Source organism: Ciconia boyciana, chromosome 4 (assembly GCF_034638445.1).
Source record: "Ciconia boyciana chromosome 4, ASM3463844v1, whole genome shotgun sequence".
In the NCBI taxonomy this organism is placed as follows: domain Eukaryota; kingdom Metazoa; phylum Chordata; class Aves; order Ciconiiformes; family Ciconiidae; genus Ciconia; species Ciconia boyciana.
In genome coordinates this window covers 78,497,770-78,515,386 of record NC_132937.1, presented here as the reverse complement: position 1 = coordinate 78,515,386, position 17,617 = coordinate 78,497,770, and the positions used below count along the sequence as shown (strand labels likewise).

The 17,617-nt window shown below is 39.9% G+C and overlaps 1 protein-coding gene across 1 annotated transcript in view; it reads left to right on the top strand.

The window, feature by feature from the left end:
- Positions 1-17,617, top strand: part of LOC140651468 (uncharacterized) — a 70,736-nt gene that overhangs the window by 26,211 nt on the left and 26,908 nt on the right. Inside the window, exon 5 of the mRNA XM_072860940.1 lies at positions 16,279-16,348. Within this exon, the coding sequence (XP_072717041.1) occupies positions 16,279-16,348 (70 nt within the window). The remainder of the gene's footprint in view (positions 1-16,278; positions 16,349-17,617) is intronic.

Below are 17,617 nucleotides of genomic sequence, written 5' to 3'. Positions count from 1 at the left end.
GAGGCTGCATTTTCTTTATCGTAATGACTTCCTGTAAGAATTGCCTGATCTATAACTTGGTTGTTCATAACAACTAAATTATGCATTAGCAGACTTACAACTGGATTTCTTTGTATATCACCTGTGCATAAAGTCTTACAATACTTTAAGTCAGTTTTTTAAAGTTTGTGTTGTTCCACTTTTATGGAATAATAGGACAAAGAAAGATTGATACAGATAAACTACAAGTCTCCCTTTAATTTACTTAAAATAAATCTAATATATTGATTCGTTTGTACTATCTCAGTCCAAATTTTTCTGGTTTCAAAGAGCAAGTGCTATGAGGTTGGAGATTATATGCTCTAGGTAACAGGCACTATAAAAGACGAGATCTTCATTTTATGTACAAAATGTAGACTCAGCCTTAATAACACAGTTGTGTGCCACACCTTAATAGTGGGCTCTTTTACACAAGGTTCGTGAAAAACTTTATACAGCTTTATTTAAAATACAGTAAGATTTATTTTACTGCAATGTCAAGTAGGGATTACAGGGCATTAGTAACACAAACCTAAAAAGATACAGCTTTTCTATTTACCTTCAGATAACATTTAGAGATGGAGCTGAGAGGAAGGAGTGAAAGCACCTGATCTTATGTTTATATACTATTTATTTTTAAAAAATTATTAAATGATTGCTCAAACTTACTAGTAGACAAGAGGACCAAGTTAGATGGAATAGTTTTAATTTATCTTCAGGCCTGGAAAAACAAGGGCACTGGCACTCGGAACTTCCCTCCGCTGTTTCATTTGACCTGCCATTCAGATTTTCTGGGGTGAGGGTAAATGTCCAGTATTGTGCCTGTTTGGTTCTTGTTTCCTCTGTTAAGGCCCGCCAGGCTGTTTTGTCAGTTTGGCTAAGTAATGCAGGCTCTACAAGTTTAGACTCAACAACTTGGACTTCTTTCTTTCATTGTAGTTATTTACGGGTTGCTAAACAGGGCTAGGATACCAAAGAGTTCACCAAGGCTTATAAATTCAGGGTACATTTGAATTTTTTAAATATAAGGTCTACTTGTAAGAGTGGCTTTCGATTAAAAATGTAACAAAACAGGAGTTAAAAACTGGATCCATACATGGTGAATTGCCTGTTTCTGAGGCTCAAATGTATGAATTCTCCAGTTGGAAGCAACACATGGTTTCAGCAAAACATAATCTCTTGATATTTATACACACATTAAGGAGGATGTGAAAGAAAGTTGGGAATGCTACATCACTGTGATTTAGAGGAGCAATTAAATTTCTAATATTCCATTCTTTTGTCTTGAAACCTGTCCTACACCTCACCACGATGGCATTTTTGTTTGGCAAATGCGCTTGGTCATCGTTTTTGAAAAAGCAGTTAATTTCTACCAGCAGGAATGTGAGATCTAGGTTCAAAAGAGGTATTGACAGAATATCTTTTTAGATATCCTATTCATTGTTTTCCAGATATCAGAATATACAGAACAATTGCAGTAAGTACAGCAGGTATTACTAGTGAAGCTTGTAGCCTAAAACCCACAACAATTTGCATTATACTAGAGATTAGGGTTTCTGCTGAGGTCTCTTGAACCTCCTCTTCCCCTTTGCCCAAGGTGAAAAATCAGATCTGAATAGTTGCTACAGAATTATATTAAAAAGGATTAAGCCTTTTGTTACACTTAACTGACCAAGAGAGATTCCTGAAGTACTCAGGCATGCCGAAGCTCATCCACTGTGTGTAGCGACTTCTTGAAGCTTCTTACAAATATCTGCCGCTGGCTGAAATTTCTGTGTACCTCTCTGAAGCATTTAAATTTATCTAGGGCAGAGGATTTCTAAAATTCTTTGGAAATCTAAAACCCATTGTCAGGGCAATGAAGATGAATTATGAGAACTTCCAACTCTATTATGGTAACTGGTGCCTTGAACACTAAATGACGTGCTGTATAGTCACATGGTGTCTTCTTAGACCCATCTGTTTGTACTTGGCGTGGATGATGAGTTCAGACAATTCATCGTTTGGTTCCACACAGACTCTTTCTTGTCTCAAGCTTTACGATTACGGCTGATCTTGTGTCCATCTCATTCTAGCCTCACTTTTGGAAAGATGCCCAGTGATTCAGGTAAAGTTAATATAGTGTCCTAAATTAGGAATACTGCTTGATATCTTTCAAAAATGGAACATTTCTCCAGTGAAGTGAGACAGACTTACTTAACTTTACCATTATCTGTATTTCCATGAGTTATAAAATCTGTTACAGTTTTGACATCTATAATTTTATTCTTCCTAGGTTACAGTCATATTTGGTGTTCATATGAGTCCTGTCAATGTGGCAAAAACATAAAAATGGAAGAGCACTAAACCCAGCAAACACCAAATGCCAACTACAGAAGCGTTCATTATATTTACTAAATAATTCTAAAAAACTAAAAAACTATTCATATTTGTGAACTCCAAGTTATTTTTAAGGTGGATCAATTCAATTCCCTTTCCTTGTAATCATATTTAAAATATTTCTAACTTTTAACCTTTAAACCCATATCTAAAGAGAAAGGAAGCCTAAAAGACTCAAATATATAAATTAAAATATACCTTAGCACTATTAAGCTTGATCTACTTCATACCTTATTGATTTGCCTTCGTTGTGAAATGAAGTTATGTACAAAATGACAAGATTACTATAGAGGTACTTTTTTCTAACAAAGTAACCTTCTTTGCCTTTGCTTTTTGTTTCATAGTTATGAGAAATTATAGAATATTAAGATTGCTAAGTACTGTCTGGCAAAAGTGACATCCCAGGTTTATATTTCTGTAAAAAAACCAGTATTCTGCAAAACTGAGGACAAATTTTAAAAATTTCAGAAAAAATCATTAAAAATACTTCCCTGTATCTGTTTGTTCTGCAGAGATCTTGAGAATAGCTCTTCACGCTTCTAAAGAATTTTTTGATAATAAGAAGAAGGAAATTTATTGCTAAAGAAATATTGTCCCATATGTCTAAGGATCATTAGTCCATATTTTATTAAAATCTTTGTGTGAAGCAAGAGTTTATAGGCTACTGGGGCAATATGAAACTTGCAGAATTTGCTGACTGATTTGTTAAGGGATGATGCAGCAATCAGAGCAATGAAAAAAGTCAGACAATCAAAGCAATGTCAACAGAATTAGAAAGGTGACTTTCTCAAGGCAAAACCAAACTGTCAATGTGAATTTTTAATCTAGTTTTTATGCTTAACAAATGCTGTAAGAAGTCTTTTATTTGTTTAACTAAGAGTGTTTCAATTGAAAAAGACACTACTGTAGTTATGCATAATTTAATCTCAGGTGGGATTAGTATTCTCCAAATAATTCAGCCAGCAAATTTTAGGTTTCATTCATATAACACGTATTAGATTGGTACAATTAACTTTTTCATTAGATTCTTTTAAAATCATTCCTTTTATATATTACTATGACAAAAACAATCAGTTGGGTCTGGTAGGATCCTACACATTTCAAAGAAAGTATCAAACTGACTTGATAGAGGCAGGAAAAAGACTGCAGCAAATCTATTGAATTAGGAGATCAGCTGTAACATTAGACAAAACTGTGGCCACTGTCATGTCTATCAGTGGGAGGAATTAAGGTATACAGAGCTCTTTTAAGCTTTTTTCATACTAAACATAAGAAGTATATTGAAAAAAAATTGCCATCTATTTATAGTCAAGTACTCAACTGTTGGAACTGCCAGAATTTTCATTGTCCACCTACCTTTATTTCCCCATCTTCTGGCATGTGTTATGAGCCTGGTTTTAATTAACTGATCACATACCGTCTGCCCTCTCCCCCCCTCGCCTCCCCAGGGACTCTTGTTTCCTGCTGTGCACAACATATAGATAATGCTCACTGAATGAGTAACCGTTCATAATTTTGTTTCTTTGTTATTGTTCAGTGTATAGTCTCATGCCACATTTTTAAGTTCTGCTCTGAAGACAGAATTTTTAATTTCCTCCTGGGCTTTTCTGTGCTGCTCATCACTACAGTGTCTGAGTGCTTTACGAATCTTAATGAATTTATCTTCACAGCACTTCTGTGCACTGAAGAGGAATTATTATTCTAATTTGACAGAGAGAGAACTGAGACAGAATAAATTAGAAAATATCCACTATTTTTGACAGTCAATTTGAGGTGCTTACGAGCTGATTTTTCAGATGGTTTAGTATTATACGATACAGGATACATTCAGTGCCTGTTGCCTATGTTGCAGGTGTAGGTGCTTAATGTTTTCAAACCACAGCAAGGGCCTGGAGTTGCAAGAAAGAGGAACACAGAGGTAATAAGCACTTGCAAGAAGTTCTGTTTAAGTGACTTGGCAGTGAGAGAGATCCATGAGAGAGAGAGAGGGGGATACAGTTATTCAGGGCACCACTCCATTCCCCTGAAGTTTCAGACCATCCTTTCTTTTCATCTAGTTTCCAGTGCGTCCACTGCTGCACATCTTCTAACTTCTGCAAAAGTAATGTAGGGATTATACAGCATCCTACCCTGTATAATTCTGATCTGTCCCCAGAGCAAGACTATCCAGAGAGCACTGGATGAGGAAAAATCTTGTGTAAAATAAATTTCCAAATTATAATGCAAAGGCACAAGAGTTTTATTAAGTTTGTGTAGGAAACTTCAGTAATGCTTTAAGCTATGTTTTTGCATGTGACCCCCTGTTTTTTTTTAACAAAAAAAGCAAAGCAAAGGTGTGAACTATGTGTCACCATACAGATATTCACATGGCTCATGCTGAGTCTTTAGACAGCTCAGAGCTGAGCTGGGGCAATTGTCTCTTTAAATTGACTGACAGTAAAGAGGATTTGTGAAGGATTTGCTAATAGCCCAGGAACTGTAGGATTTGGGAACTGTAAGTTTCAATCTAATTTCTAAAGGAGATTGTGCCACTGTGAGCTCATGCCCCTTTTGCAAATTTGACTCTTTCTGGTGCTTTCCCTCCAGTCTATGGCAGATCCAGTTTTGTGGCTTTATTCCCATTTTGAGTCCTCGCTTCCTCTAGGTGCCCCTTTCTCCCTGTTCATCACAGTTCTTACCATCTTATTCAATCTGCTCTCTCCTCTAGGGTCCCTAATCAAGCCTCAGGCTTCACAGAAAGACCTCAGAAAGGATGACTTTCAAAATACCCTTTAATGCAGTATTGTCATAGTGTTGCTTTTTAAATGATACCTGTATGCTCACAAATCCATTTGTATACTTCTGTTTAATGCATTACTATTCAAAATACTATTGTTTCTATGCTATTTTAGCTTAAACCTTATTCTTTCTATTGATAAGTAAGCTGCAAAAAAGAAAGATCCATAAGATTACTAACTGAAAAAATTGTACCTGGATGTACCATGAATTTCTTGTATGTCCTGGATAAATCATGCAAGTTCACTGTCACCATAGACAAAACAGGGGTAGCAATATTTCCATTCCTCAATCCACAGTTTTCCTTGTCCTTGTCTAACATGGACATGCTTAACATTATTACTGTGCTTAATTCCACTATTTTCACAGAGTCAGGGACTGTGGAAAAAAAAAGTTTTTTTGCCCCTTGGCAGTGCTTTTGTAATAGGATCCTAATCTCAGGTAGGGCGTTTGAACTCTATTATAGTTCCAGAAATAACAGCAGAGTGGCAGCAGTTACTGTATAGCACATAAAACATACATGGTGATGTGTGAAAGATTAGCTATAGCAAAATTTCCTTTCTTTCCTGCACAGGACAGTATGTTATGATTCAGCTCAAAGCCTGTTTGGTAAGTCAGCCATGATATAAGTGGATTTTAATACTTTATTGCATTTATGGTAGAAGGAGAATATTGTCTTTATTTTAGAAGGAGGACATATCTGATATTGACTCTGACTATGTCTTAATAGTATCTACAGCAGCAGACATATGAAAAAATAGGACTGTTGAAGAACATGAAAATTAAAAGCTTGTTCAAAGGAAGCAAACAGTTTAGGGGGAAGAAAAAAAGAGCAGAAGGTACAGAGGAAAATTAGTCTCCCGGAATAATATAAATAAGACTTTTAGTTGTATGTGGAATAAAGGAAGTGCATAGTAATTAGGATAGGTATGTACATATATATATGTTATCACTGTGTCTTGCAGATATTCATTGCTGCATAACATCAGTAACTGTTAGTTATTATTACTGAGTTCTTAAATAAAATTCACTGAGAAATCCCACAGTCACCATTGTAGTACCTGTTCATTCCAGTTTCAAAAAGTGAATGGTTTTGCATGGCAGTGGGCATAACAACAGCAGCACAATGTTAAAACACTGTAAATCATTCAGAAGAGGAGCGGGATAGGAAGACATGTCAGGGAAATAATGCATGCAGTGAAAAGAGACACCCAGGAATGTTTCTTTTTCACTACTTTTTCAGTTATATGTTTTTGATTTTATTTTGCTGGAGGATGGGAGCTGATTACACCAACCCACACATAGTAAGAAAAAATCTATGGAAGATGCTTCTTAGTAACCCCTCAGGCTGCAGCAATTCTGTCATCATCACTGGCTGTGTGGATGTATTTTATCTTCCAACATAAGCAGTTAAATTCAGTAATCCTATTACTGTAGCAAAGTAGGATGCAAGAACACTCCAAAGCAGAAAAAAGACAAAACTAAATTAAATACATTTTGAGACATCAAAATTCCTTTAAAAATCTGCTTTATGTGGTGTTGGGATTTCTGCACAGTTTTTTGTTATTAAATAAGCAAGTGAATAATCATTAAATGATTTGTAGTTATTCTACCCTGAAGGGTACTTGATGGGATTCTGTGTCATGGTTCTGTTCAATATAAGTATCAGGCAATTGTGATTAGGGGAGTCTGTGAGGAAATATAGGTAGAAACATTTTCAGGACGACAGCATGCACTCATCTTGTATCTGCAGCTCATCCTGCACAGACAGTGTGATCAAGCATCTCATTAAGAGCTTGGTAGAGACTGTGGCATGGTTGAGAGCAAATTGATTAAAGTTCAGTCTGGATATTAATACTAAGATGATGAGATGGAGGCAAGCAACTAGAGGATATGGAAAATATGTTAGCCCTTTTGCTGAGGATGTGCATCCATCAGTTGTCACTTCAGCTGACTTCCAAGTTAGAGGGCATCTTACTAGATTTTCTACAGCGTTTACATCATCGTGTAGCTGCATGGATCTGGGTGGCATTTTATTTATTTTTAATCCTGGATCTTGTCACAATATTACAGCTGACTCTCCAATTTTGGAACTGATGCAGAATTAAGCTGCGTATTTGTAGAGCACAGCATCTTACTGTGAACACTTCCTACAAGGTTTTTGCGCTCATCTTCTGCTAGTTCTGGATAGAGCAGGTGTGCTGATTTGAGCAGATAGTACGGAGCATGGGATCTGACATCTGTAAGACAAGTAAGGAGATTGGGAGGTGCTCGAGGCACATGACCTGTGGGCAAATCACCTCTAAAACGGGAATAATGTTACACAGTGTGGCACTTCTTAAACAACTTTAAAATCTTTAAATGGAAGGCCCTATGAATTTTCTGGGTTTGATTTTCTTATAAATAAAGGGTTGATCATAACAATGTTTTCTATGGAGCTACCTGATTGTGTCATTCAGTGAGCTCTCCTGTATCTCCCTCATCTGAACAAGGTCTGTTTTGGGTGGGGAGTGGGGAACAACAGACTTGTGGACAGAGACTGTGGCACTCTTGACAGCGTACAATAAAAGGTCAGACTGGGTATCAGCTCTGTGATGATGCTGTTTGCACAGTAGTCTCTGGGTTCTTTCTTTGGGAGCTTCTGGACCTTCTGGGGACGAGGTGCAGGATCACCAGGGAACACCTGGGAACCTCTGAGAAACTTGAGGGTGCCTGCTACCGCTAGGTAGGAGTAAGGTGAGGAGAGCCACAAGGCTGCAGTGCCATGGAAGCTCTAGCAGCTTCTAACAGGCATGATAGCTGCCCTTGACCCAGGGTGCCTGGAGCCTTTGTTGCAGCTGCCCCCCACTAGGGAGAGCAAAGTGCTCTCAAGCCACTCGGAAAAGGGGCTTGGGAAAGGCCAGGCCCAGAGCACAGCCAACAGAGGCATCAGTTTGCACAGAAGGGTGCAAAGAAGGCCTCAGCTGAATTTGTATCTGCGTAAACCATCTCAGGTATGGTGGTGACAAGCCACAGGGCAGTCTCCCCAGCAGGTGTTGGAGCCACTGCCCCAGTGAGAGTAGAGGCTTCCACACAGAGCTTCGGATGGTGGATGCAGCCCTCCAAGCCCCAGGCTGCAGGGAGCACCTGGAGCCTCTCTCTGATGCCAGGAGAGATGGCCCTCTGTCCTTCAGTGGAGGGGCTCCTTCGTTGGAGGAGCTGTGCCGCCAAGTGGAGGGGTTACAGGAGGAAGTGAGCAGGCTACGCAGCATCAGAGAAGATAAAAGGGAGATGACAGGATCTTCTCTGAGACGTAACAGCTTGAAGAGCCCCAAACTCCACCTGCAATAGAGATGCAGGCCGTGTCTACCCTTAGTATTAAGGTAAGGGCAGCCTCTGGAGAAAGTGAAGTTTGGAAGCTCGTGACTTCTGGCTTCAATGGGAATGCTTCTGCCCCACCTTAGGGCTTGCAACCACAGAACAGGTTCACCACCCTCAAAGTGGAAGAGGAGCCAGATGTGCGTGCAAGTAAAGGACCTGGGCCACCTGACCCTAAACCATGCAAGACCACCAGGAAGAAGTGGTGAGTGATCATAATGGGCAACTCCCTGCTGTGGGGGACAGAGGCACCCATCTGCTGACCTGACCTAGCATCAAGAGTTTTGCTGCCTGCTGGGGGCCTGATCCAGGATGTTGTGGAGGAACTGTCAAAGTTTGTCCAACCCTCTGACTACTACCCCCTCTTGTTCTTCCATATGGACACCAGTGGTACTGCCAGGGCAACCAAAAAGTGGATGAGGCCCTCTACAGACAGGAGCAGATTGGCAGGACTTTGTCCTCATGGGGAACTTCAACCACCCTGATATCTGCTGGAGGGACAATACAACAGGGCATAAACAATCCAGGAGGTTCCTGGAGTGCATCAGGAACAACATCCTGACTTAAGTGATAGAGAAGCCAGTGAGTAGAGGTGCTCTGCTGGACCTCTTACTTGCCAGTGATGAGGGGCTCATTGGGGCTGTGAAGGCCAAAGGCAGCACTGGCTGCAGTGACCATGAGATAGCGGAGTTCAGGATCCTGAGAGGAGGGATGAGGGCAAAAAACAAGATCACATCACTGGACTTCAGGAGAGCAGACTTTGGCCTCTTTGCTTGGCAGACTCCCACAGGATAAGACCCTGGAGGGAAAACGGGCCCAAGAAAACTGGTTAATATTCAAGGATCACCTCATCCAAGCTCAAGAGCAGTCTGTCCCAACAAGTAGGAAGTGAGGCAGAAATGCCAGGAGGCTTGCATGGGTGAACAAGGAACTTCTGGCAAAACTTGAACACAGAAAGAAAGCATACAGAGGGTGGAAGCAGAGACAGGTAATGTAGGAGGAATACAGAAACATTGTCCAAGCATCCAGGGGTGAGTTTAGGAAAGTCAAAGTCCAAATGGAATTGAATCTGACAAGGAATGTCAAAGGCAATAGAAAGGGCTTCTGTAAGTATACAGGTGACAAAAGGAAGGCTAGGGCACACTGCTGATGGAGAAGGGGACCTGGTGACATAGGACATGGAAAAGGCCGAGGTAGTGACTGCCTTCTTTGCCTCAGTCTTTACTAGCAAGACCAGCCTTCATGAATCCAAGGTCCCAGAGACCAGGGAGAAAGTCTGGAGAAAGGAAGATGTGGAAGATCATCTTCCTTGGTGGAAGAGGATCAGGTCAGGGAATACTCAAGCAAACTGGACTTACATAAGTCCATGGGCCCTGATGGGATGCACCCATGAGTGCTGAGGGAGCTGGCTGATGTCACTGCAAAGCCACTCTTAATGATCTTTCATCCATCATGGTGACTGGGAGAAGTGCCTGAGGACTTGAGGAAAGAAAACATCACTTATATCTTCAAGAAGGACAAGACGAATGACCCAGGGAACTGCAGCCTCACTTTGATCCCTGGAAAGGTGATGGAGCAGCTAATCCTGGAAATCATTTCCAGGCTCATGAAGGACAAGAAAGTCATCAGGAGTAGTCAGCATGGATTCACTAAGGGCAAGTCATGCTTGACCAACCTGATCACCTTCTATGATGAAATGACTGGCTTGGTAGGTGACGGGAAAGCAGTGGGCATTGTCTACTTTCTCTTTAGTAAGGCTTTTGACACAGCCTCCTGTAAGATACTCACAAAGAAGCTCTTGAAGTATGGGCTGGATGAGCAGACAGTGAGGTGGATTGAAAACTGGCTGAATGGCCATGCCCAGAGGATGGTGGTAAGTGGCACAAAGTCTAGTTGGAGGCCTCACTAGCATTGTACTCCAGGGATCAATACTAGGTCCAGTCCTGTTGAACATCTTCACTAATGAGCCCGATGACGGGGCACAGTGCACCCTCAGCAAATTTGCTGATAACACCAAACTGGGAGGAGAGGCTGGTACACCAGAAGGTTGTGCTGCCATCCAGAGAGACCTGGGCAAGCTGGAGAAGTAGGCCGACAGGAACCTCATGCAGTTCAACAAGAAATGCAAAGTCCTGCACCTGGGAAGGAACAACCCCAGGAACCAGTAGATGCTGAGGGCTGCCTGGATGGAAAGCAGCTTTTCAGAGAAGGACCTGGGCATCCTGGTGGAGACCAAGTGTTGAACATGCACCAGCAATGTGCCCTTGTGGCAAAGAAGGCCAATGGTATCCTGCGTTATGGGCTGTGTTAGGAGGAGTGTTGCCAGCAGGTCAAGGGAGATGATCCTTCCTCTCTACTCAGCAGTGGTGAGGCCACATCTGGAGTACTGTGTCCAGTGCTGGGCTCCCCAGTACAAGACAGACATGGACACACTGGAGAGAGTCCTGCAAAGGATCATGAAGATGATGGACTGAAGCATCTCTCCTAGGAGGAAAGGCTGAGAGAGCTGGGACTCTTCAGCCTGGAGAAGAGAAGGCTCAGAGGGATCTTATCAATGTATATAAATATCTGAAGGGAGGGTGCAAAGAGGATGGAGCCAGGGTCTTTTCAGTGGTGCCCAGTGACAGGACCAAAGGCAATGAGCACAAATTGTGAGGGTGACCGAGCACTGGCACAGGTTTCCCAGAGAAGTTGTGGAATTTACCTCCTTGGACATATTCAAAAGCCATCTGGACATTGTCCTAGGCAACTGGCTCTAGGTGGCCCTCCTTGAGTGCGGGGGGGGGGAGGGTTGGATCAGGTGACCTCCAGAGGTCCCTGCCAACCTCAGCTATTCTGTGGTATGATAAGGAATAAATTACATTGTATTTTCTGATTACTTTTTATAGCTTATATTTATTTTATAATCCATTATAGTATATCATGTACATATACTACTGCTATAGTCTTTCCTTATGCTGACAAGACACATTTTTCTTGTCTGTTTCTTGGAGCAGAGACTAGTGCGTGGTACTGGATGTTTTAAAGTACTTTGCAGTTCTAAAAATGATCATAACAGGCAGGCAATTTAGAAAAAAGTAATTCAGCAGACCCATCTTCCAGTTCTTGAACATTTCCCTGTGACTGGTAACTGGGTTTATGCTAGGTGGATGGGACCGGTTAAACTAGATAATATGAAAGTGTTCAGCTAGATGTGAGGGGAGATTGCTGTGATATGGTTATAAAGCTCAAGAAAGGAGCACTTTTGTAAGAAGTCAGAAGAGCAATGCTAGGACATTTCAGTACAGGAAAAAAAGGGTTACAGGTCAATGTATTCCTCTTTAAGTTCACAAAGGATGAGTCTGGAGTGACTGATGGGTTAATATTGACTGGCTGAAACTGGCTACATTTCACATTTACTGCAAACAGTGACATTTCTAATGCAAGATGGCCAGTCTGGCAGTTTTCCATCCTTTGGAAAAAAAAAGGTCTTCTGAATGAAGAAGGAATACTTTGTTCTATTATATAATCTTCTCACATTGATTTTTTTTTTTCCCCCCCCCCCCCCTTTAAGATGCTGTGTTCTGGCCATCTGGCTGCCTCTCACTTCCTTTGGCTCTGTTATTGAAGTAAATAAGATAGACTGTTGAAAAGACCAATATTATTTAGCACATTATTGAATCTCGAAGACATTCACACTCAAGTTTCTCACTCTTCTGATAAGCTTTGTTGGAAAGAAAAGAGGCTGGAAGTTATTGCATGTGAATTTATCAGTGTTTATTTACTGTGAGTGGAATTTTCAAAATTTCACAGTGTGGGAGTCTCTTTTCAAAAAATGATCTCACACTAAAACCAGATTGCCAAAGCTATGCATATCCCAGATCCAAAAGAATATTTGAGCTCCTTATGCCTGTTTAACGCCTCAACTTTCTATCAATTTCCTTGACTAGGTAGTAGCATCCTAAATATTCTGTCGCTTCTGTGACTAGTTATGTAATGACAGGAATAGGCACCAACTTCTACTTTGAGATGAATCTATGTAGAATATGTACCTAAATCTATAATCCCCCATCTGTTAGTGAAATGTGTTGGAATGATTCATATAAGAGATTAAAACAAGTTGTCATAATCTATTTGGAAAATGTTGATTGTTCAGAAATAAATAGGATGTGGTACTATATGCCAAAACTGACATCACCTGCTTCAAGTACTTTACAACCTGGAAGCAAGTTATCTTGAATGCATATGGATTATTTTCTAATAGGTAAAGCACATACCAGTGTCTTTTATACATCATATAAATGCCATATATCACTAAATGTCACTAAAGTGCTGGGTGAGCACCTGATTGCACAACAATATATAATGTGTAGGGTGAAAAAAATGACCTGAGTTACCAGTCTGAATGACATATGCCATGGTGGGATATGAGAGCTATGATCCTTGAAAATTTAAAATGTCTTTTTGTTCCATTACATTCTAAGGACAAAAGCCTTTCTTATTAATTATTAAAGTAATACAAAAGCAGGCTGGAGACACTGGCATTTCACTCTGGTTCTGTCAAAAGTTTTACCTTACCATCAAACAGCTACCTGATAGAATTAGGAAAAGAAATGGTGAATGTAATTTTAAAAAAAAAATATTAAATTTAAGCAATTGTAACCTCTAGGTCAAGTCTTGGCCATCATTAACCAGCTGAAATTAACTTTGTTTTAGACCTACAGTCCAATATTAGCTTCTGCCAAATGCTTTTCTTGTTAGCTACATAGGTCTGTCATCAACATATAACAACTGCAAAAGAAAATGGTTGGATTTTAAGAAAAGTCATTTAAAATAGGTATGCTTTGCAAACATATATGTTTTTTAACACCTGTTAAATTACTTGGATTCCCTCTTTGCCAAGATTTGCTTAGTGAGAGGAGCTGACTACAAAAGTATTGCTGTGTCCTTTGTACCTGCTTGGAAGGCAATGTCATCACCTACGCTATCATGTCTTTTACTAAAAACCAGGAATGGCTTAAATTTAGGCCAATTAACATACCATATTCAAATGAAGGAACAGGGAAGCTAGCCACAAGTTTAAGGACAGAACAGCCAGCAAGTCTGTCCGGAATCTTGTATCTTTACAAAAGTGTTTTCAAGCAGATGCATATTCCCTCTCTTTCTAAAAGCATTTGAATCCAGGTGTAGCTGTATTTCTAGTTATGAACAGCAGCGAAAGACAGAAGCAGTTTAGATTTAAGAACTGGCAAGATCTCGGTATCACTTTTTGATCAGTGATATCCAAAACTGCTGAGATGATCAAGCTGGTCATAACTGAGAAATGTTATTTCTAATTTTATGAAAGTTTCCATGGATTACTCTCAAGAGATCTGAAAGAAATTGCCAGTGGCCTTGAAGTCTCTAGCTTCTTCAAGGATTGCTTCAGTATAGGCCTAAGGAAAGGAAAACATTCTCCCTGAAATGTGAAGTCATTAACTGTTAAGGATCTTCATGCATAGATGTTTTACTTTCTGCAAGATCTTCGTCAGATGAGCTCTGGCTGTCTCACTGTACTGCAGTGCTTTAAGATGTTATTTCCCCAGCTGTCTAACTGATCTTGTGCTGAAAATTATGTCCAGTAGCAGAGTCAGAAAACAGAATTAAGTTTTTGAGTTTCCGTTGCTCTATAAGCCAAACCTTTGATGGAAAGTTTGGCTGACAAAGGTGGGCTGCATTATGGTCCTGACCTGTGAACAGCTGTCTGTGAAGTATGTTGACTTTCCACATATAAGTGACTTCTACCAGAGGTTTTGTGACAAGCAACTGCAAGTTGGTAAAATCATACATGGTCACAGCTGTTTGATCCTGTGTTTCAGAGTTCTTAATCTCTTTTCTATCTGAGAGATGCTTAATTTATCATATATGAAGTAAACATCTTCATAGTGCATTTCCCACAATCAACAAAATTCTTTAATGATGAAATTAAACACAACTGATACATTGGTTGACTATTTCAACTGAGGGATGAATAAGTGACTGAGCTGTTCTTTTGTCTAAAATAGAGATGAAATACAGTCAGCCTGACTAATTACTTGTTTAGATATAACAGGAAGAACTACTTATCAATAATTTTTATTCTAGGAAAATATGTTTATTAGAAAAATATCAGGTTTGTAGCTTTTGGCATACATGCCAATCTATCAGGAGAGTCTTTAATTGCCTGTTCTAAGCAAAGGCATTCACTTCCTTCAACACATTAAGGAAAAGTTAGAGCAGGTATCCAAAGAGCTTTACGTATAGAGGCTCCTTTTGAACTAATGAAGAGCTGATGAAGATGCTGAATTGTTTTCGTATGAGGCTTATGAATAGAACCTATCTAACACCAGGCCACAAAACTGAGAACACAGGCACAGTGAGCAGCATGAATTTGCTTCTTTATGCTAAACTTATTCAGTTATTGGACCCAAGATAGAGGGATCAGGCAATTCCTAAAAAGGGCTGAGAAAGTTGAGCTGGAAGGCATTAAGTAGTATTTTCTGGCTGCCTCTTCATTTTGTCTCAGAAGAGAAAGAGCTAAAGGCGAAGGACTGAAGGATACCTGAAACCTTGACTGGAGATTACTTTGTTTACATTTACTGTGCAGTTTTCATTTGAAGAATGAAATGGAGGGAAGGACCTGGATACATTTTTGGGGCTTCTGTTAATTACTGTTGGAGCCTAGAAATTTAAAGACTTCTCAGTCAACAGTTTCTTCTCCATGAATTAGAGGTTGAACACACCATACATAATTGTTTAACATGGTCTTTCCATACACAATATATCCCCATTCCCAGAAAAGTTACACTAGCAACCCACTAGAACTTCAAGAAAAAAATTAGAAATCCATCAAACTGGAGAGTTTTGGTGATTATCTCTCACTTCGTGTAGCCAGTGAGTCCTCACAGACCATGGAAACTGTCTAAAAAGAAAATCAGTCATGAATGCAATGGTCCTTGTATTCATTACTATCATCACTGTTCTGCATAGCTGTTTCCACTTAGAGCCAGTCCTTTCTAACTGCTTAGTAATCTGATCCTCTATAGACTTGGGAAGGCTTTGAGATGTGCAATATTTGTAAATAATAGTTAGTTTGGGCCATGTTAATGTCCAAATGCCATCATTCTACCAGTGAGATGATCCAGTTGTCTCCAGAGCACAATCCTGCAGTATGGTTGGCGCGGGAACACATACGCAGTCTTTTATATTTATGTGGCTTCTGCTGATAAACATTTCCAGTGCCGACACTAAGGTAATATAAAGAACTGACACTATTGTTATTTTATGAGGAATAGGGAGAGCAGAGCGTTTTAGTTATAGTATGACTTCTTAGTCACTTCTACCCTATGGGGCAGTTACAGTACCTTAAAATTACTTCTTTTCTTCCACCTTTCATTCTGCATAAGATTTTTTCTAAAGACTAGTATTTATATGTTTCTAAGACAGCTTATAAGACACACAAAACAAAAACCTGTTTGAGGTTACAACGTAGAGTAGATTTATCTTACATAAATCATGCCATCCTCCTTGCCAAACTGCCACATCAGCCTATCCATGTCCTGCCTAGCAGCAGCTCCTAAAGTTCTTTCTTTACTAGGTAAGGATTAACCACTCTCTCTGCATTACTTATTCTCCTTTCTGGGCAAGTGAGGAGCACACTTTTTCACCGTCACCTGAGCTGTTTGTCTTAGTTTTGGTTGTGCTGTTTGGTCAAATTAGCAACCATATTCTTTTGTCTTTGGCCTTTGCCAGGTCCAGCTCTTCAGTCTCAGTCAGCACAGGCAAACAAGCCTCCCTCCAAGCCATGCAAATTTTCTACCAGGTACCAAATCACTCTTCCTGTTTCTTTTTTATCCCAGTCACAGGTGAATCAGCCTGCAGTTGGAAGGAAGGTTCTTACTACCTCCATGGAGCAACGTATTACAGTACAGGTCTAGAACAATTGGTTTCTTGGCAAATATCTCTTTTCTTGTTTTCTCTGATACTGAGGATGAAACACTTTGAAATACCCAATGGAGTTTATTGAGTTTGGCAAAATAAAGCTAAGACTGTTCTTCAATGAGTGTTAACTTTAAATATGTTACTATATATTTATACTTTTCACCAGCTATCTGGTTTTGGCTGCTATTGCAGGTCAGATATTGAGCTAGTGGACCTTCAGTCTGACTGAGCAGACCTCTGGTGTGATTTTTATATTTACACAGAAAATGCAAAAATAAATTATTCAGGAAACAAAAATAAGAGGGTAAAACCTTACAAAACTGAGAAGAGTCTTCCTTTTATTACTTTTTCTTTGGAAATTTGGTGCAGGTGAAGCTGGGATAAGAATAAATTCAGGTGCAAATGAAGTCAGGGTAATTTTTTCATGTTTTTCCCCCAAAATATTCTGGGAAGTTGTCAGGACTGCAGAAAACTAAGTGCAGGTTAAAATCTTGGTTTATTCATCAGTGGTAGATTTGTGTGTTTTCATGCTGTTTATTCCTTTGTCTCCACCCTGTGTGAAGCCATCTGTTGTGTAAACACAACTAGCTGGGAAAGGAGGACAGCATGTACAGACACTAATCTGAATTCTGAAACTTCTGTTTTGCCAAGTTTTTGGTCAGATTAGTTCCCTGGTTTTATCCACAGGATGTCCCCACAAGCAGTTGTGCTGGCAATACTAATGATGGGGAGGGAGGGGGATTCTGTGATACAGAAGTAGGGCTGAGTCAGTGTACTGGTTTTGGCTGGGACAGAGTTAAGAAACGAGCAGTTAAGTCAAAAGTAGAATCGTATCGCTGCTGAGTGTAGACCTTTATTTTCAGGAAGGAGACATTAAAGCGAAATATGTGCAGCCTATGGAATTTCAACCATACCGAGGGCTCTGATGGTGAAATTGAGTTTATAGGATCTATTGACTTTTTTCCTACCTCATCTCAGACATCATTCAGGATAATAAAATGATTAATTTTTGAAGACACCAGCAGTCTTCTCTCACAATACCTTCAATTTAAAAGCTTTGCTCATAGATCTGCTGTGATATGATATAACATCAGTGCTGGCAAAAATATAAAAATGATGCCATCTGTTGTTGAATTGGATACAGATGTCA